Source organism: Primulina tabacum, chromosome 6, assembly GCF_025594145.1.
Source record: "Primulina tabacum isolate GXHZ01 chromosome 6, ASM2559414v2, whole genome shotgun sequence".
Taxonomy (NCBI): domain Eukaryota; kingdom Viridiplantae; phylum Streptophyta; class Magnoliopsida; order Lamiales; family Gesneriaceae; genus Primulina; species Primulina tabacum.
Window position 1 is genome coordinate 37,997,997 of NC_134555.1, and position 22,474 is coordinate 38,020,470.

The 22,474-nt window shown below is 35.7% G+C and overlaps 1 protein-coding gene and 1 pseudogene across 1 annotated transcript; one reads left to right on the top strand and one right to left on the bottom strand.

Annotated features, from left to right (window-relative positions):
- Positions 1-524: 524 nt before the first annotated feature.
- LOC142549936 (putative auxin efflux carrier component 1b) lies at positions 525-22,382 on the top strand (annotated as a pseudogene).
- Positions 1,319-3,489, bottom strand: LOC142548185 (uncharacterized). The gene is made up of 5 exons (XM_075656508.1): positions 3,298-3,489; positions 3,087-3,217; positions 2,936-3,011; positions 1,526-2,864; positions 1,319-1,414 (listed from the first exon to the last, which is right to left on the bottom strand). The coding sequence occupies exons 1-4, from the start codon at positions 3,407-3,409 to the stop codon at positions 2,206-2,208; spliced, it is 978 nt and encodes a 325-aa protein (XP_075512623.1). The 5' UTR covers positions 3,410-3,489; the 3' UTR covers positions 1,319-1,414; positions 1,526-2,205.
- Positions 22,383-22,474: the final 92 nt, after the last annotated feature.

The following is a 22,474-nucleotide window of genomic DNA, read 5'->3' on the forward strand; positions in this document are numbered from 1 at the left end:
AAAAATATTATAAAGTGTGTAGTTTGGTAAATTTTGAGAGTTTGAGATTTTTACTTTTTACCATAAATTTTTACTTTTCACAACAGTTTTTACTATTTAGTACCATTTGTGTCTATATTTCTTTTTCAGATTTATACACTCTACGCTTAAGAATATATAGTTTTCAAAATAAGAAGGTATTAGTTGAAATGTCAATATAAAATAGTTCCGATTAACGAATGGGTTGTCGGGGTATAAATTTAAAATAACTCAAATATAATATTAAATATTTACGTAAATAAATTTATTTTCATTTTATGTATTATAAATATATACCATTATATTACTTTTCAGGAAAAAAATCATTCGGGACTTAAATTTTTTCCTTTTCAAATGCATAAATTATATTAATATATTTAAAAAATTTAAATATAAACCAAATTGGTTTACCAAGTTAATTTAGTTATTTTGTTAATGGTCATTAAAGTGGGAGATGAACAGAGCGAAATGAAGATGAAAAAGTGGAAGAAAAGAAAGTGAAACTAATGCCTCCTGCAAGTGTAATGACAAGGTTTATTTTGATCATGGTTTGGAGAAAACTCATAAATCCCAACACTTATTCAAAATTAATTCTTCATTTTTCGGGTTTATTTTAGAATATGATTAAAAATCAAGTTTTATTTTTGATAATTTAGTTTATTTTTTGTTACTTCTTTTTCAGGAGGCATGCTGAAATGCCTGCAATAATAGCAAAGTCCATTTCCATACTGTCTGATGCAGGAATTGGCATGGCCATGTTTAGTCTTGGTAAGCATGGTTCGTTGTCGCAATCGCTGAGATCGAAACGGATGCTACCGTTCCAGTTACAATGAAATTTCGCAGAACGGGTATTTTAAAAAAATATTATAAATATATAAAAATTAAAAATTTTGGAAACTATTTAGAAATATGAAAATTAAAATATATATCATTTAAATAGATTATTTGATGTAAATAAGAAATTAAAATATTTTTAAAATTTTATTAACAATTTATTGAACACAATTTATATCGTCATTATATTTAAAATATTTCCAACCATATCAAAAATTAAATATACTATTAAAAATTATTTGTATTTAATTAATTAAAATTTTAAAATATTTTCGATTGGATATATATAAGTTCGCACAAATTTGAATCAATTTAGAGTGATGGACTAATAATAAGCATCAAATCTTATATAAAGTAATGTTACAAATTATTTAACATCAATTAAAATAGAAATATTTTATAATTAACTTAGTTTTTTCCACACTTTGTAATGAAAATTTCTCAATAGAAATAGTTGACTTGTGGTCTCTTCTTCATTAGTCTTTCATTGATGGATGCAGCGGGAAGAAGACTCAAGATTCAACATCTCACATCAACCGATGTGCTTTGCTTTCCAATGTTCCTAGTGAAATTAATGTTAAGCTTATTAAATTACTCATATCATATGATAATAAAATAACAATGAGAAATGAAATATAAGTTGATGAAAACAAACATTTATATAGAAAGGTACCTGTAAATGTTATATCATCGAGACTAATACCATGAGGAATGACGTGGAGGAACAAAAACATTAGTGTATTCTTCTTCGGGATTCAGTTGAGAAAATTGATCTCCACCATATGGTTGCTGATATAAACCAGTGTTAAATTGTCCTAGTGGATATGCATTGAATAGTAGATTTGAAACTGAATGTATATGGTGTAATGAGGGAGAATTTAATAATGTATCGTCACGACGATGGTAGTCTCCAAATTCTTGATGTCCAAAAGAATTACTGGTCTCACTTGAAGATATAGAACCATGACCATCATGTCTAATACCAGTGGCTGCTGGTGCTTGAGGATTATGATATTTATTTCGGTCACTATTAGAAAATCTCTCAAATTGATTATTCCTAGAACCGGTGTATTGAGACGATCCATAATCATGAGATGATAAATCATCATGTCTTGTGCTATAATCATGAGAATACCCAATGTCTGGTTCATTATATCCAATGGCACCACGACCAAAATCTTGAGAGCTCCAATGGTAATTTCTCGAATCATCTCCAAACTGAAATTGATGGTGACCCCCCAAGCCCAAATTTTTTATTTTCTCTTCCACACGCATATATGAATCTGAAGATCCACTAAAATGTTCATCATCTTCAGCACTCGAGAACCCTGTCAAACTTGCTAAAAAGCGACATTATTCTTCTATCCTAGGACGATACCCATGATCAGTGTCTTGTGTTGCATAATAATTCTCTTTTCCCCGTGCCCATGACATGCCAGTATCATATTGATCATCTTGACATGCTTGATCAGCATCTCCATGTTTTTTTCCACTTTCCCGATTGTTCCCATCACCACTATCATCATTGTCGTCACTTTTATCGTCATTGTCAGTTTCATCACTTTCATTTAATATGATTCCTTTTCGTTTTGATAATCTTGAGGTGCCCTCATTGTTTTTGTTCTTGTTGCTCTCTTGGGCATTTGATATTTCATGACCTTGATCAAACCATTCTAAGTCATCGTCTTGCAACACAGAGGGTTCATTATCTCTACTCCATTCATTTAAAATATCATCATCTTTGAATATGTGATCACGATCTATAGGACTATAGTAATCATCATCTCCACTTTTTTGCATCAAATTTCGTACTCTTAACCGCATATTGTAATGGACATATACCAATTTATACAATTTTTCAATCGTCAAACGATTGCGAAGCTTAGCATGTATTAAAGACCATGTGCTCCATTTTCTCTCACAACCAGAAGATGGACATGTTTGACTAAGAACTTTAATTGCAAGTTTTCTTAGGTGGGGAGCTTCTTCACCATACTCATTCCACCATTCAGCTAAGAAATGAAACATATGATATATATTGTATAACTTTAATATCTATGAAAAAACATAAAGAAATTCAAACCTGGAAGACTTTTTTTAACCGCCATTTTTGCAAGTGGGGATCCAAACTCTCCAATTTGTTCAGTAAACAATTTAATCTGTGAAACATGTTTGATAAAAACTATAGTATACTGGATATAAAATATGTTAAGCAAAACTTATAAATATCATACCTCATTAATCATTGCAGCTTGTGTATTTAAATCGGGCTCTAGTCTTTTGATTACTGTCTTCAATCCTCGTCTTACTTCATCAGTGTAAACACAGGTTCCAGAATATTGGAGCATTGGATTGAGAAAATATGCTAAAAACACACAAATTTAAAATTATATAACGATAACAACAACAATGGATTTATTTTTTGTAAATATAATCTAATTTTACCTGCAGCATGTAGGTGTTGGTGTAATTGATTATACCAACGCTCATCAATCACATCCCAGTACAATTGCCAGTCTTTCACACTTTCTTTTATAGATAATTTAGCTCTATCCATTGCTTCATATATAATCGACAGCGTTGGCTTATTGTCTTGATCAACCAACTTTAAAACTTTGACGAGAGGTTACATTGTTGTGCATATATCACAAGCCGACTTCCAAAATTTTGTGTCCAAAATGATCGATGTAATTCTTTCGACATCTTTCCTTCTTTTGCTTGTATTGTTGTACTCATGCCACTCAACTGAAGTGCACAATCTCTTCAAATCTTGACAATACCGGACGAGACTTTCTAAAGAAATAAATTCAGTACCAAAGCGAGTGATTCCAGGTCTCAACAATTCACGATCATTTGTGTAGATTTTCATTAAGTTCACGATTTTGTCACTATTGTATATAAAATTTGTTTTTTGCTTTGCTTTATCAATGCACCTCTTTAGCTTTATCATCTTACCAATATCTTCAAGCATAAGATCAATGCAGTGTGCAGCACAAGGTGACCAAAACATGTGAGGTCTTTCAATCATCAATTTTTGTCCAGCAGCTTTTTTTGCACTTTCACTATCTCTAACCACATGTACAACATTTTCTTCTCCAATATCGTCAATAGCATTATTCAAAAGAGATAATATAAAATCTGATGTCTTTCTTTTATTTGTGCAATTCACTGAACTATGAAATATCATGTTGTGATCGCAGTATATCATAAAATTAATGATAGGATGCTTGTTGCGTGTGCTCCAACCATCACACATTATTGTACATCCATATTTTGGCCATTTGGATTTTAATGTATTCAAATATATAGTGATATCTTCTACCTCCTCTTCCAGGAAAACACCACCTATTTGACGTCCCGAAGGACCTTGTACTCCAGGTCCAACATCTGAGATGGTATTAATCATTGCTTGGTAGTATGGACCAGTATCTGCTGCATGAAATGGAATTGCATTGTATATAAACCATTTTGAAATAGCCTTCCCAACATCTTTGACCTTTTCAGGAGCAAACCAATTTTTTATACTCTTTCGTTTTGATGAAAACATGTAAGAATCAATCCCTTTCGATGGTAACTGAGCTCCCTCTCATACGCTAAAGCTATGAGTCATCTGTTTTCTTAAATTGGGATTTGCACTTGGTGATGATGAACTGCCACCAACATTTCCTGAAATTAAATAATATAATCTAATCAGAATTTTTATATTACTCCATTAAAAATAAGTTTTTAAAATGATACATTAATTTTGAAACATATCGGATATGCATCAACTATAAAAATAAAATATTTATTTACCTGAACCATATCGGTTTTGCATATCTTCCTCAAATGCTCTTGTTCTACGACTTTCTTTCATTGCTTTTCGCAGTGCCCTATTTTCCATATCTTGTAAAGTTTCTTCATAGGTATTATCAAATTTATCATCATCTCCACTGTCATTGCAATTATCGAGTCCATGTATGCTCTGTTGAATTGCATTAATAGCAATTTCTTTCTTTTTTTTATTAAATTTCTCTCGTTCTTAGTATCTTGAAGATGTTTCAAGAACATCAATGATATTTCTTTTGGAGCTTTAGTGCATGACTCAACATTTCCAACAACATGAGCAATATGTTGCTTTAATCTTGTAATTCCACCAGTTATAATTTTTACATAAAGTTTGCATTGTATTGTCTTTCTATCACCTCCGATGGATTTACCAAACTCCCAACCAATATCGAGTTTTGGAGCCATTGTTCATAGGATTTACTGATTTGCACTTTCAAATAAAGAAATTGATAAATTGTATCAAAAAGAAAGTGTAACTGATTTGCATTTTAAAATAATAAACCAAATATATAATAATGTATATATTTATTTAAATGCACAAAAATATAAGTAGAAAAAAATTGGTTGTTTTTTTCTCTTTTTCAGGAATGTTTGAATATGTTTTTAAAAATTATATAATACAAATTTATAGTTGGATTAATATTTGAGCCAAACTATTATTAATAAAAGTCGTTGAGTCAATTTAGATGATATAATATTTATATTATATTTTAGAAAATATAATCATGTACACATAATTAAGTAATAAATTCACTATAATTTATATATATTTCAAGTCCAACTACATATATTCACACAAATCTAACGAAATATATTCGAATAAGCAAAAATCAAACTGTCGTAATTTATTCACTACCATTTTGTATGAACATTAAGCCCAACAAACACACACACAAATATATATACACGTACACACAAAACCCAAAATTCAATATGAGCTAGACCATATATATTCAGGCAAAGTGAAGAAAAATAGGATAGTCAATAACAATACGAAATACGAAGTCTAAAATTTCAGACAATAATTTAAAATAAACAAATTGAGTTATATAAACTAAAAAAATTTAAAGTTAGTGGTTGGCTTACCAATAACTGGTGGTGTACGGTGGCGGCGATGCAAGATTGTCCCTGCTGTGTAAAGCTTAGGAAGTAAGAATGACTTTTGTCTCTTTATTTACCAGAGATAATAGCTCAAAGAGTAACCATGGCGCCAAATGAACGAAGAAATAATCAATAAGATTGTAATTCAACAGCAACATCAGGAAACAGAAAATTGACAAAAGAAGTTGTGGGGACCCGGACGCTAATCATCTTCTTAATCGTTTTTTGAGAATAATTGGATCAATTAATTAAACAAGGTCTAATTTTTTTTTAAATTGGGCCCTGTATAAACAAGTGTACAAATCTATACAACAAGTTATATTCCATTTTATTTAAATACATGATCAGTGCAATATCTACATCATGATCTAAAGTACAAAATCTGTTCAAAGTACAATCATAAACAAACTAATGTCATCTCAATCACATAACCAGTGATAAACTACTAGTTCCACGTCTAAGTCCGAAATCACCACTTTAATCACCATCTCTCATTCTCTTCTTGACCCTGATCATGTCCCACCTGTTTTCATGCATACATACAAACACAACAACAGCCGGATAACTCCGGTGAGAATAGAATTTCTCAGTATAAACAATGTATACATGCAATGTATAAAATCATAAACATTTATTAAAAACATGAATCATAATCTGAAATATAAATCGATACAAACATGTAACATAATTTATGAAACATAATTGATACAAGTCTATAAATCAAGCTCTGACTCTTATTCTTTGACTCGACTCAATCCGACCTAGTATAGGGATCCCGGTTGAATAAGAACGCAACAATTCACCTACTCTCCTCAGCTAGATGGTGGTACGTTCTTATTCCCAGACTTTGGTACACTATATCGAATTTCTGCAATAGAAGCTGATCTGCATTCTAAGCAACATCGATATAAGCCAAACGTCCAGTGACCTGGCACCTCTGCCAATAACCCCGTCACGACTTGGCACATCTGCCAAAGACTCTCTATCTCAAATCAATCGTCTAATCCATGCTTTCTATAAATCAATAGAACAAGCATATATAAATGAAATGAATTCAAATATCTGAAAACAATAGCAAATAAGTATGTGGTTTTGGGAAACTCAAGTTCTATCTCACTCGAGTCATTCTCCCGGTTCAACATTGATTTATACCTTTCTTTTCGTAGTCTCGGTATGAAGAAATGGAAGTTCAGAATTCAAAGCTGTCAATACAATCTGAAATGACATATTCGACAGGTACAATATCAATATACCATCCAAATCAAATCTGTTTTGATCAATCTTAATCTGATTCAAAATCAACGGCATAACGGCATTAGAATGATGTCCCCGGTAACTCAACAATACGAGATATCAATTACAATTCATAACCAATAGCCAATACAATTCATAATTAATCAATAATCGCAATTTCAATACCAAATCTGTATATCTCAATCATATCAATTCTGAAAATCATAACAATTGCATAAACAGTCTGTTCTTCGATCTGACTTCGAATATACGATTACTGATATCACCAGAACACATAATAATAATCAAATCACAATTCCTCCAAAATCATAATTTCAAATTATATCAGAAATCAATAAAACTTACGTCATGTAGTAGCTGTCGACGAGAGAATCACAGAACTGTGTTCGGATCAAAATTTTGATAACCGGAGCTTATAAAATCAAATTCGAAGCAAATTAAGAAATTTGAGAATTCCCTGAAGCTTTCTTTCGTTCTTGCTGTTTCATCTAAAGGAAGAATGAGATTTTTATATATCCAAATGCATGGTGAAGACAAGTGTCCCACTCAAATCCCATTAATTGCACTTTACTCCCTGAAATTTTCATTTTTTGTAATTTGGTCCTCACAACTCTTTTTAATTCAATTTCAATCCTATGGAATTGTAAAACAATGGAATATGACTCAACATTCCAAAATTCATAAATTAAATAATCTCGGATTAAAATGATAAAATCTCGGGCCTTACAATTCTCCCCCTCTGAGACATGATTTCGTCCTCGAAATCGCAGACAATCAAATCACATAAGATAAGAAGATATAACAGAAGCTAAAATAAAAGACTCACCTTAGTGAAATAACTCTGGGAATTCCTGTCTCATATCTGATTCAGTCTCCGAGGTAGCTTCCTCAATGCCATGATGACTCCATTGGACTTTCACAAGCGGAATAGTATTCGTTCTGAGCTGCTTTTCTTTCCGATCAAGAATCTGAATATATAGGTTTCTCAACATAACTCAGACTTTCATCAAGCTCGGCCTCGTCTGGCTGAATAATATGAGAATCATCAGGGAGATATTTTCGCAGCATAGACACATGAAAGACATCATATATTACAGATAGAGAAGGCGGAAGAGCAAGTCGATAAGCACGAGTACCAATCTTCTCCAGAATCTCATAAGGACCAATGTAACGAGGAGACAACTTCCCTCGTTTTCCAAATCTGATAACGTCTCTGAAAGGAGAAATATTCAAAAATACTCTATCTCCTTGCTCAAACTTTAGAGGTCGGCGTCGAATATTTGCATATTTGGCCTGTCTGTCCTGAGCTGTCTTCATTCTCTTCTGAATCAGCTTCACTTTCTCGGTCATATCTCTAATCATATCGGGTCCAAACTCAGGTAGCTCAGAGATATCATCCCAATAGAGAGGGGATCTGCACTTTTTGCCATACAACACTTCAAACGGTGTCATCTCTATACTTGTCAGATAGCTGTTGTTATAAGAAAACTCAAAAAGTGGCAAGATTCTATACTTGTCTGATAGCTGTTGTTATAAGAAAACTCACAAAGTGGCAAAGAATCTTGCCAACTAGTGCCAAAATCTAGCACTACAGCTCTAAGCATATCCTCCAATGTCTGGATAGTCCTCTCTGACTGACCGTCTGTCTGAGGATGATATGCAGTACTCAAATGCAATGTAGTACCCAGAGCCTGCTGCAAACTGTGCCAAAAGTGTGAAGTAAATCAAGGATCACGATCTGATACAATGACTTCGGCACACCATGCAATCTGACCACTTTTCTGACATAAATCTCTGCCATCTGGTCATATCTGTACGTCATTCTGTACGGAATAAAACATGCTGATTTGGTCAATCTGTCAATAACGACCCAAATCGCATCACAACCTCGGGAGGATCACGGTAACTGCGTCAAAAAATCCATGGAAATGTGATCTCATTTCCATTCTGGAATCGATAAGCTATGCAGTAGACCTCCTGGTTTCTTTCTCTTTGCTTTCACATGTTTTCAATTCAAACATTTAGATACAAAATTTGTGACATCTGATTTCATCTGTTTCCACCAAAACTGTCTTTTCAAATCGTTATACATTTTTCTGCCACCAGGATGAATGCTAAATCGACTGCTGTGCGCTTCTGTCAATATCTGCTGTCTCAACTCTGAAACCTCCGGCACAACAATACGATTATTCACATACAGTACATCATCACGAACCTCATATTCTGATTGAGTTCTGAACATTTTGATCCACTTTTTGTGCTTCTTTGATTCTAACAATCAGTTCTGGCTCAGCTTGAATAGCATACAATCTCAAAGATTGACAATCTGCCTCAAATACTAATCCAGAAAGACAACAATCTTCAATCAAATTTGAAACACCAATAGTCGATAAGGATAAAGAACATACCTTTCGACTCAGTGCATCAGCCGCTGCATTCGATTTTCCCGGATAATAATTGATTTCACAATCGAAATCTTTCAACAAATCAAGCCATCTTCATTGCCTCATATTCAATTTAGACTGTGAAAACAGATATTTCAAGCTTTTATGATCAGAATATATCTCAAACTTCTCACCGTACAGATAGTGTCGCCATATCTTCAATGCAAACACGATAGCAGCCAATTCCAGATCATGAATCGGGTATCGAGTCTCATGTGGCTTCAACTGTCTCGAAGCATATGCAATAACATGCCCTCGCTGCATCAAAACACAACCCAATCCTCTGTGAGAAGCATCACAATACACAACGAAATCACCAGTACCTGAAGGAATAGTCAACACTGGAGCACTGGTCAATCTATTCTTCAGCTCTAGAAAATTGGATTCACAAGCCTCTGACCAAACAAATGGTGTATTATTTTGGGTTAGCTAGGTAATCGGCTTTGCAATACTAGAAAAATCTCTAATAAATCGTCGATAGTAGCTCGCTAAACCCATAAAGCTGCGTATCTCTGACACAGATGTCGGTCTCGGCCAACTAATCACAGCCTCAACTTTACTGGGATCAACAGAAATACCATCTCCAGATATGATATGTCCCAAAAATACGACATGTTTCAACCAAAACTCGCATTTCAACAGCTTTGCATATAGTTTCTCAGCTCTCAACGTTTTCATTACAGTTCTCAAATGCTCAGCATGATCAATCATATTCTTTGAATATATCAGAATATCATCAATGAAAATAATCACAAACTCATCAAGATATTTCTGAAACACACGATTCATCAATCCCATAAAAACAGCTGGAGCATTTGTTAGACCAAATGGCATGAAAATAAACTCATAGTGTCCATACCTAGTTCTGAAAGTTGTCTTCAAGATATCAGAGTCTCTGACTCTCAGCTGATGATATCCAGATCTCAGATCGATCTTGGAATATACAGAAGAACCCTGCAACTGATCAAACAAATAATCAATGCGAGGCAAGGGATATTTGTTCTTTACCGTAACCTTGTTCGGTTGCCGTTAGTCAATGCAAAGTCTCATTGAACCGTCTTTCTTTCTCACAAACAGTACTGGAGCACCCCAAGGAGAAACACTCGGTCTGATGTAACCCTTGGCCAGTAAATCTTCCAACTGATCTTTCAACTCTTTCAATTCTATTGGTGCCATTCTGTGTGATGCTCTAGAAATTAGAACGGTACCTGGTACCAATTCGATGCTCAAGTCTATCTCTCTGACTGGAGGCAAGCCCAGAATCTCATCTGGGAAGACGTCAGCAAACTCACATACCACTTGCAAATCTGCCAATGCTGGGCTCGATTTCAATACGTCTACTGAATACACAAGGAATATCTCTGCTCCTTTCTATAACAATCGAGTCATAGATAACGCAGATATCAAAGGAATTCTAGCTCTAGAACCCTTACCGTAGAATTTCCACTCATCAGCCATGTCAGGTCTGAATCTCACAATATTATAGAAACAATCAACGGTAGCTCTGTACTTGGTTAGCATATCAATACCGATAATGCAATCAAAATCAGACAACCCAAGTACAATATAATCTAACTCAATCTCATGCTCATCATACCGCAGTATACAAGATCTAATAGATGTCACTGATATAAGACATCTCCTTAAAGGCGAAGAGATAGATACTACAGTAGATAATGAATCAACAGGCAAGGAATGCATCAATGCAAATTGCTCAGATATGAATGTATGAGATGCACCGGTATCTATCAATACATAAGCAGGATAACCACAAAGAGAACAGTTACCTGCAACAACATCATCAGGTGCGTCCTGAGCCTATTCTTCAGTCAAAGCAAAAACTCTGGCCTGCTGTCTAGGAGGCTGGCTAACAGTCTGGCTTCTTTCAGGCCTCGGTTGTGACTGGGTAGATGGTGCTGTCTGGAAAGAGTGAACAACATATAGTCGTCTACCAGTCTGAGCTACTGATCCAGATGATTTTGCACCCTGGGATCTCTGAGAATATCTCTGTGGACAGACTCTGGCAAAATGTCCTGGCTGTTTACAAATGTTGCAAACGCCAAAAACTCCTCGGCATTGTTCTGTGGGATGTCTTACACCACAAATTATGCAATAGGCCCCTGTATAACTATGTCGGGAACCACTTGAGCTAGATGAACTGCTCCCTGACTTCTTAAACTGTTTCCCTCTAGCTTTCAGCTGATCTCTCTTGCCACTGCTGCTGCTGCCACTCTCAAATCTGGGAGGGGGTTGTTGGAACTGCATTGAGGGTGGTTGCTGTGGTCTCGGTGCTGGTGTGACATACGAAGCTCCTTTCTGTCTAATCAGACCGGCTTCGGCTTCCTTTGCTCTGTTCAAGGCATCAACAAAATTACTTGGTCGCCCAGTGTTCACCAATGTAAATATCTCAGGATTCAGCCCATTGATGAACTGATCAGCAATGGCTTCATCATTCTCGGCAACATGTGGAGCAAATTGCAGCAAGGTAGAGAACTTGGCCACATACTCTTCAATATTCAGGTGACCCTGTCTCAAATTTGCAAACTCTGCACCCTTATCCTTTCTGTACGACACTGGAAAGAATCTTTGATAGAACTCGGTCTTAAAAATATTCCAAGTAATAGTCGTACCTCGATGCTCCAAAGCCCTCTTTGTCGTGATCCACCAATTTTTCGCAACATCATGCAATTGGTGCCCAATCAGTCTGACTCGGTGCTCATCAGTGTAATCCAAGGAATCAAACAGCATTTCTATATCATCTAACCAATTCTCACAGTCAATAGAAGTCTCTGTTCCTTTCAGGGTTGGCGGTTTAAACGACTGAAACCTCTTTAGTAACGTTTCCATCGGTGTTGCTGTGATATCCATCGGATTAGCAGAAATACTGCCCTGTTCTGGGATTCTTCGGGGAGGCATATCTGATTATCAAAAGTGTTAGAAATTACATGTGATGAATCTGTCTCAGTCCTCTTCTGATCATCTTACCTCTGATCAAGAATCGATTCTGATTCATTCTCAATCAATACATATTACCAATCAAATCAGATAAATCAAGTAACATGTATTTCAAAGCAGTAAAATATAATGCAATGCTAGCATGTAAAAGCAGGAAAGAAAACTCAATCTACCCCGCTCACTCTATTCTATCTCAATCTAAAGGATCTATCGCTCTGATACCACCTGTTGTGGGTACCCGGACGCTAATTATCTACTTAATCGTTCTTTGGGAATAATTGGATCAATTAATTAAACAATGTCTAATTTTTTTTTTAAATTGGGCCCTGTATAAACAAGTGTACAAATCTATACAACAAGTTATATTCCATTTTATTTAAATACACGATCAGTGCAATATCTACATCATGATCTAAAGTACAAAATCTGTTCAAAGTACAATCATAAACAAACTAATGTCATCTCAATCACATAACCGGTGATAAAATACTAGTTCCACGTCTAAGTCCGGAATCACCACTTTAATCACCATCTCTCATTCTCTTCTTGACCATGATCCTGTCCCACATGTTCTCATGCACACATACAAACACAACAACTGCCGGATAACTCCGGTGAGAATAGAATTTCTCAGTATAAACAATGTATACATGCAATGTATAAAATCATAAACATTTATTAAAAACATGAATCATAATCTGAAACATAAATCGATACAAACATGTAACATAATCTATGAAACATAATTGATACAAGTCTGTAAATCAAGCTCTGACTCTTATTCTTTGACTCGACTCAATCCGGCCTAGTCTAAGGATTCCGATTGAATAAGAACGCAACAATTCACCTACTCTCCTCAGCTAGATGGTTGTATGTTCTTATTCCCAGACTTTGGTACACTATATCGAATATCTGCAATAGAAGATGATCTGCATTCTAAGTAACATCGATATAAACCAAACGTCCAGTGACCTGGCACCTCTGCCAATAACCCTGTCACGACTTGGCACATCTGCCAAAGACTCTCTATCTCAAATCAATCGTCTAATCCATGCTTTCTATAAATCAATAGAACAAGCATATATAAATGCAATGAATTCAAATATCTGAAAACAATAGCAAATAAGTATGTGGTTTTGGGAAACTCAAGTTCTATCTCACTCGAGTCATTCTCCCGGTTCAACATTGATTTATACATTTCTTTTCGTAGTCTCGGTCTGAAGAAATGGAAGTTCTGAATTCAAAGCAAGCAATACAATCTGAAATGACATATTCGACAGGTACAATATCAATATACCATCCAAATCAAATCTGTCCTGATCAATCTTAATCTGATTCAAAATCAACGGCATAACGACATTAGAATGATGTCCCCGGTAACTCAACAATACGAGATATCAATTACAATTCATAACCAATAGCCAATACAATCCATAATTAATCAATAATCGCAATTTCAATACCAAATCTGTATATCTCAATCATATCAATTCTGAAAATCATAACAATTGCATAAACAGTCTGTTCTTCGATCTGACTTCGAATATACGATTACTGATATCACTAGAACACATAATAATAATCAAATCACAATTCTTCCAAAATCATAATTTCAAATCATATCAGAAATCAATAAAACTTACGTCCTGTAGTAGCTGTCGACGAGAGAATCACAGAATTGTGTTCGGATCAAAATTCTGATAATCGGAGCTTATAAAATCAAATTCGAAGCAAATTAAGAAATTTGAGAATTCCCTGAAGCTTTCTTTCATTCTTGCTATTTCATCTAAAGGAAGAATGAGATTTTTATATATCCAAATGCATGGTGAAGACAAGTGTCCCACTCAAATCCCATTAATTGCACTTTAGTCCCTGAAATCTTTACTATTTGCAATTTGGTCCTCACAGCGCTTTTTAATTCAATTTCAATCCTATGGAATTGTAAAACCATGGAATATGACTCAACATTCCAAAATTCATAAATTAAATAATCTCGGATTAAAATGATAAAATCTCGGGCCTTACAGAAGTGGTGCAAAAGTACATGAAAATGGTGAAGCCTTTTTACGTTCGCTTCTCGAAACGTTACGTGGGAAGTTGAACTTTTCTGGGCAGTTTCACTTTTCTGCCGGATCAGCTTCCAATAGAGGCGAAGCTGTTTTTATGCTGGCGGAGAGATGAGAGTTATCAAAGGGAGAAAGCTACCAGGCACCAGCTGCAATCCTTTAATTGTTTTGAGAAAAATTCAATGTATCTATAGGAAAGATACGTGCTTTAGGTCCAACAACGCATGATTGCATGTGCTACTATTTGGAGCATCATGCAACTATGAACTGTCCAAAAAGCCACACAATGCATGTGCTCAAAATTGCATTATTTGTACTAGAAAGCAAAGATACGTGCATTAGGACCTACAATGCATGTGCTCAAAATTACACACAGATTTTTTGTTCTTGTTGCAGCTGTACAAATCTCTTCCGTTCCGTGTCGTTTCGCGTGTCCCGTTCCGTTCCGCCGTTAAATCCCCGTTTTCGGTATATGAAACGCCGATACAAGCCATCAACCTACACACCTCAGAACCTCGTCAAGGTCCGGAACGCCCGTTCCGACCGTTCCGTTCCCGTTTCGTCCAACCATGTTGATGAGTAATATTAAATTTATAAACTTTACTTCAAAATTTTGAAATGACATAGGTTGAGAATGTGATCAGAGCAAGAATACAGTATGGTCATGACAACATGTCTGCCCTTTTGGTAATGAAATCAACATTCGTTCATGCGTGAGTGAATATTTTATTCCAATTGCATGACATTAAGTTGAGTTAAGAGAATATGAATCAGAGCATGAGAGTAGTACTGAGAGGAGTGATTTTTTGGATAGTTCTCGTCCGTCGTCAAGCTGCTGACATTGCACTGCTTGATCTGATCGGCTAGGTAGGCCTTAAAAGAGTGACGTCGGATCTTAACGGATAATATTATATCTGCTGGGGATATAGCCAATGATAGGGAAATTGTAAGACTAATCTCTAGAGGATATGAGACAGCACCAACAGATAGACACACACCTACTCGGACTCGTGGGTCTAACAACCCGACTCATGAGCACCCAAATAGGTGAAACATTGGTCTAATGGTGAGCTTTTGATGCTAACACATTATGTCAAAAATTATAATTAATTGTGGATAAAATAGAGTCTTTCAAATTTTGTTGTAGAAATGATGGGTATATATGTTTGTGAGTGCAGGATTATTCATGGCATTACAACCTCGGATCATAGCATGTGGGAACTCGATTGCAGCATTTTCAATGGCTGTGAGATTCCTTACAGGACCAGCTGTTATGGCTACTGCTTCCATTGCTATCGGCCTTCGCGACGTCCTCTTGTGGGTTGCCATTGTCCAGGTTCTCGTTTTCCCCTCGGAATTTTCGGCAAGTCAACAAAGGTGGGCAGCTGAATTTTAAACGTGGTGATTGGCAATTGATTTGTCAAAGTTGGTGCAGCAGAAGGAAATTCAAACTGAAATATGAATACGCGTTTTTAATGCGTATTCACACTGATAGGAAGTTCTATAAATAGAGCTCAATGCCTTCATTCTGAAATCATCCCTTCTTCGAGTGTTTTCTCATCTTATAGCATTTAAGTGCTTAGTTCTATAATATTTGTGAGGTGTTTGTTCTCCAGTATTAAGAGAGTGTGTGTTCTCTTTGAAAACACAGTGAGTGAGTTGTACACCACAAAATATTATAGTGAAATTCTTTTCATCTTGCCCGTGGTTTTTACCCTAATAATTTTTAGGGGTTTCCCACGTAAATCTCGGTGTCCAATTTATTCTTTATTTTCGAGATTTATTATCTCAAATTCCGTACGTGGGACCAACAAGTGGTATCAGAGCCTTGGTTTAAAATTTCTTAAAATTCTGAGTATGCTCTGTGGTTGCAGCCTATACTGATCTTCCACATCAAAAAAGACTTTTTTGAGATTTTTTATTTAAGACGGGATTATTTTGTCCGGTCTACTAAAATTGTCGTAGACATAATGGCGGGAAGGTACGAGATAACAAAGTTCAATGGAAGCAATTTTATGCTGTGAAAAATAAAGATACAAGCAGTTTTAAGAAAAGAGAATTGCTTTGCAGCTATTGGAGATAGACCGGTGGAAATTATGGACGATGGAAAGTGGAACGAGATGAATGATAATGTTGTTGCCAATTTACACTTGGCTATAGCAGACGAAGTTTTGTCAAGTATCTCTGAGATAAAAACAGCCAAAGTTATCTGGGACAGACAAAGTTTTATCAAGTATCTCTGAGATAAAAACAGCCAAAGTTATCTGGGACAGACAAAGTTTTATCAAGTATCTCTGAGATAAAAACAGCCAAAGTTATCTGGGATACTCTGACAAAGATGTACGTGGTCAAGTCGCTACACAACATGATTTTCCTAAAGAGAAGGCTTTATACTATTCGGATGGCGGAATCCTCATCAATGACCGACCATATTAATACACTAAATACTCTATTTGCCCAACTCATTTTCATGGGGGATAAAATAGGGGAAAATGAACGTGCGGAGCTTCTACTTCAAAGTCTACCAGATTCATATGATCAACTTATCATCAACATTACCAACAATATTCTTATGGGCTTTCTAAGATTCGACGATGTCTTAACTGCGGTTCTCGGAGAAGAAAGCCGGCGCAAGAATAAGGAAGACAGGTTGGTAACTTCGAAGCAGGCAGAGGCTTTACCAATGATAAGAGGAAGATTTATGAACCGTGACTCCAGTGGGAGCCAAAGACGAGGTAGATCAAAGTCGAGAAGTAAGAAGAAAAATATTTACTGCTTTAAATGTGGCGGTAAAGGGCACTTCAAGAAAGAGTGTACGAGTATCGATAAAAATTCTCAAGGAAATGTGGCCAGTAATTCAGGCGGCGGTGAAATATTATTCAGCGAAGCGACAACAGTTGCAGAAGGCAGACACAAATTATGTGACACATGGATTATGGATTCAGGAGCGACGTGGCACATGACGTCTCGGAGAGAATGGTTTGATCATTATGAACCAGTCTCAGGAAGATCTGTATTCATGGGAAATGATCATGCTTGGAAATCGCTGGGGTCGGTACTGTCAAAATTAAAATGTTTGATGGCACCATTCGCACCATACAAGAGGTACGACATGTGAAGGGACTGACGAAAAATCTTTTGTCCTTGGGGAAATTGGATGACATCGGGTGCAAAACTCGTATCGAGAACAAGATCATGAAAATTGTGAAAGGCCCGCTTGTGGTTATGAAGGCGGAAAAAGTTGCTGCAAATCTGTATGTACTTTTGGGAGAAACACACAAAGAGGCAGAACTAGTTGTTGCATCAATTGGTTCAAGATAAGAATTAATGGTGTTATGGCATAGAAAGCTCGGGCATATGTCAGAACGGGGATTGAAAATTCTCTCAGAACGGAAGCTGCTGCCGGGACTTACAAAAGTATCACTACCCTTTTGTGAGCACTGTGTTACCAGTAAACAACACAGATTAAAGTTTGGCACTTCTACTGTCAGGAGTAAAAGCATATTGGAGCTGATTCATTCGGATGTTTGGCAAGCACCAGTTGTATCCATAGGAGAAGCGAGATACTTTGTCTCGTTCATTGATGATTTCTCTAGGAGATGTTGGGTGTATCCAATCAAGAAGAAATCAGACGTTTTCCGGATCTTCAAAGATTTCAAAGCGCGGGTTGAACTTGATTCAGAAATGAAAATCAAGTGTCTGAGGACAGACAATGGAGGATAATATATCAGTGACGAATTTGATGCATATTGTCAACATGAGGGCATCAAAAGACAATTCACGACGGCTTACACACCTCAACAGAATGGAGTGGCAGAGCGGATGAATAGAACCTTGTTGTATAGAACAAGAGCTATGTTGAGGACTGCAGGTCTAGAAAAGTCATTTTGTGCGAAAACAGTCAAAACCGCTTGTTATATTTTCAATCGTTCTCCTTCAGTGGCGATTGATCTGAAGACTCCAATGGAGATGTGGACCGGGAAGCCGATAGATTATTCTCATTTTCATACGTTTGGAAGTCATGTGTAAGTTTTTTACAATGAGCAAGAAAGATCAAAGTTGGATTCGAAATCCAGAAAATGTATCTTCTTGGATTATGCTGATGGAGTAAAGGGATTTCGCTTGTGGGATCCTACTGTTCACAAGCTTGTCATCAGCAGGGATGTTATCTTCGAGGAAGATAAAGTAAAGAGAGATAAAGGCACACCGAATTAAGAAACTACTATTTTTCAGGTGGAAAATAAGACGGCTGAAGGTCAAGTTTCTTGTGAAGCAGTACCAGAGCACGAAGAACAAGAACATGTTGAGTCTGAAGTTTCCAATGTGAGACAGTCAACTCGAGATAGAAGACCACCAGGTTGCTTTCAGATTATATAACTGAAAGCAATATTGCATATTGTCTATTATCAGAGGATGGTGAGCCATCGAGTTTTCACGAGGCTACTCAAAGCTCGGATGTATCCATGTGTATGATAGCAATGCAAGAAGAGTTGGAGGCATTAGACAGGAATAAAACATGGGATCTTGTTACACTACCACGAGGGTGGAAAGCCATTGATAACAGATGGGTCTATAAGATCAAACGTGATGGCAATAACCAAGTGGAGCGGTATCGTGCTAGATTGGTGGTAAAAGAGTATGCTGAGAAAGAAGGCATTGACTTCAATGAGTTATTTTCTCCTGTGGTTCGGCTTACAACAGTCAGAGTAGTGTTGGCATTATGTGCGGTGTTTGACCTACATCTAGAACAGCTAGATGTGAAAACGGTGTTTCTTCATGGAGATCTTGAAGAAGAAATCTCTATGCTCCAGCCAGAAGATTTTGCGGAAAAATGCAAAGAGAACTTGGTTTGCAGGTTGAACAAATCTCTGTACGGTCTCAAACAGGCGCCGAGGTGTTGGTACAAGAGATTTGATTCCTATATCATGAGCATTGGATACAACAGATTGAGTGCAGACCTTTGTACGTATTTCAAGAGGTCTGGTGATGATTATATCATTTTGCTGTTGTATGTGGACGACATATTGGTAGCAGGCCCCAACAAAGATCAGGTCCAAGGATTGAAGGCACAGTTGGCTAGGGAATTTGATATGAAGGACTTGGGACCAGCAAACAAGATTCTAGGGATGCAAGTTCATCGAGAGAGAAGTAACAGAAAGATTTGGCTTTCACAGAGAAATTATTTGAAGAAAGTTTTGCAACGTTTCAACATGCAAGATAGTAAGCCAATCTCGACCCATCTTCCTGTTAACTTCAAGTTATCCTCCGAGATGTGTCCTAGCAGTGAAGCAGAGAGGATAGAGATGTCTCGAGTACCATATGCATCAGCAGTGGGAAGTTTGATGTTCGCCATGATCTGTACAAGACCTGACATTGCTCAAGCAGTGGGAGCAGTTAGTCGGTATATGGCGAATCCTGGACGAGAGCATTGGAGCACTGTTAAGAGGATCCTTAGATATATTAAGGGTACCTGCTGCATTATGTTATGGAGGATCAGATTTTACACTCATGGGCTATGTCGATTCAGATTATGCGGGTGATCCTGATAAGAGAAAATCTACTACTGGTTATGTGTTTACACTTGCAGGAGGAGCTGTAAGCTGGGTTTAAAAAATGCAGACAGTTGTGGCATTATCTATAACAGAGGCAGAATACATGGCAGCTACTCAAGCTTGCAAGGAGGCAATATGAATCAAAAGGTTATTGGAGGAGATGGGCACAAACAAGAAATGTTTCTTTGTTTTGTGACAATCAGAGTACCTTGCACATTGCAAGGAATCCAGCCTTTCATTCCAGGACGAAACACATTAGAGTACAATTTCACTTTGTGCGGGAAATAGTAGAAGAAGAAAGCGTGGATATGCAGAAGATCCATACAAAAAATAACATAGCTAATTTTCTGACCAAGCCAGTGAACACTGATAAGTTTTAGTGGTGTAGATCCTCAAGTGGCCTAGCAGAAACGTAAGTAGCAGGGAATGCCAAGATTGAAAGGATGTGTGAAGATGTGCTTGATTCTCAATCAAATCTTCAAGTGGGAGAAATATAGGCAAGTCAACAAAGGTGGGCAGCTGAATTTTAAACGTATTGATTGGCAATTGATTTGTCAAAGTTGGTGCTGCAGAAGGAAATTCAGACTGAAATATGAATACGCGTTTTTAACGCGTATTCACACTGATAGGAAGTTCTATAAATAGAGCTCAATTCCTTCATTCTGAAATCATCCCTTCTTCGAGTTTTCTCTCATCTTATAGCATTTAAGTGCTTAGTTCTATAATATTTGTGAGGTGTTTGTTCTCCTGTATTAAGAGAGTGTGTGTTCTCTTTGTAAACACTGTGATTGAGTTGTACACCACAAAATATTATAGTGAAATTCTTTTCATCTTACCAATGGTTCTTACCCTAATAATTTTTAGGGGTTTTCCACGTAAATCTCGGTGTCCAATTTATTCTTTATTTTCGAAATTTATTATCTCAAATTCCGCACGTGGGACCAACAGGAATGACGTACACACACATCTACTCTGCACACGCGATGCATGTGTACAGTTTTTTTTATCATTATTAATGGACTAAAGTGAAATTTGACAAATTATGAAGGAACTAAATTGATATTTGAATTGTTGAAATAAAAAAATAAAAATAAAAGTGTGTGTAAGTGTGTTGAAATTTAAAAAAATAAAATAAAAAATAAAAATGTAATATTAGTGTTATATAATGGTAAAATTGGAAGAAAAATTTGGTGTCCTTTCTAGGTAATTACTATCTTGTCCTCAACTTTAATAAAATAGAATAGATATACACTTACATGGGTAAAAACGCTTTCGTAATTTAAAAAGTTCTAAAAACAGAAGAAAAAAAATATCTAATATTCTTAATTTTTTTAAAAACATTCTTATACATTTTTAAAAAAAAATGGTACAAACACGTATTATAATTTTTTTTTTACTTACACAACACTGAAAATATTTGCATTAATATTTCATGACGATGGTAAATGAGTTTATTTTTATTTTTCTTATTCTATTTTAGACCAAGTCTCTCTTTTTTATTAAATAACTTCATCATAGTTTGTCTATTTTAGAATCTCACTAAATTATTATTATTATTATTATATATATATATATATATATATATATATATATTGTTTAATAATTTCTTGACTCGTGGTGAATGAAGTTTTCACATAGAATGTCACTAAATTATTACCTTTGGACAGTCGACTCCTGAATATTGCCCTTTTATATAATATACATAATTGTGACAAAGAATAAAACAAAAAATTACTTATTTTTCGTTTTGAAATAAAAACATTATTTTTTCTAGTAAATTCATTAAAGAGGCGTCAAGTAAGCTCAAAGGGACGTTTGACAGTACTAAGAGAATTTTAAATAAAAATAATAATGAAATATGGTGTCATATTGGCATATACATACATATAATATATATATATATATTATGATATAATCATATTTACATTTGTGCCCACTACGACTGACCTAGTAGATGTACAATTTAGATATATTTCATCATGTCTAATAGATAAGTATCACCTTATTGGTGGACACGGTTGGTGGACAACGTATCAAAAAATCTATATATATATATGTACAGATCATTGCCCATAAATATTATGTATTGTACGTGATTGGCAGGCTGCACTACCTCAAGGAATTGTCCCCTTTGTATTTGCAAAGGAGAATAACGTACACCACGATATCTTTCGCACAAGGTGAGTACATATTACTCGTTCGATTTATATTTTGGAAGATTTGATTGTTAATTTTTCTAACTCATTTTATCAATAAATTGTATGGTTATATTCCGAATGTTGATTGCGTTACCAATAATGTTCGTGTACTACATTTTATTTGGTCTTTGAAGCTTAGAATTTTCATTTGAAAAAAAAAGTTGTTTGATTTAGCGGCATCGAATATTTTGAGGGCGAAATAAAAAATCAAGAAGATAGAATAT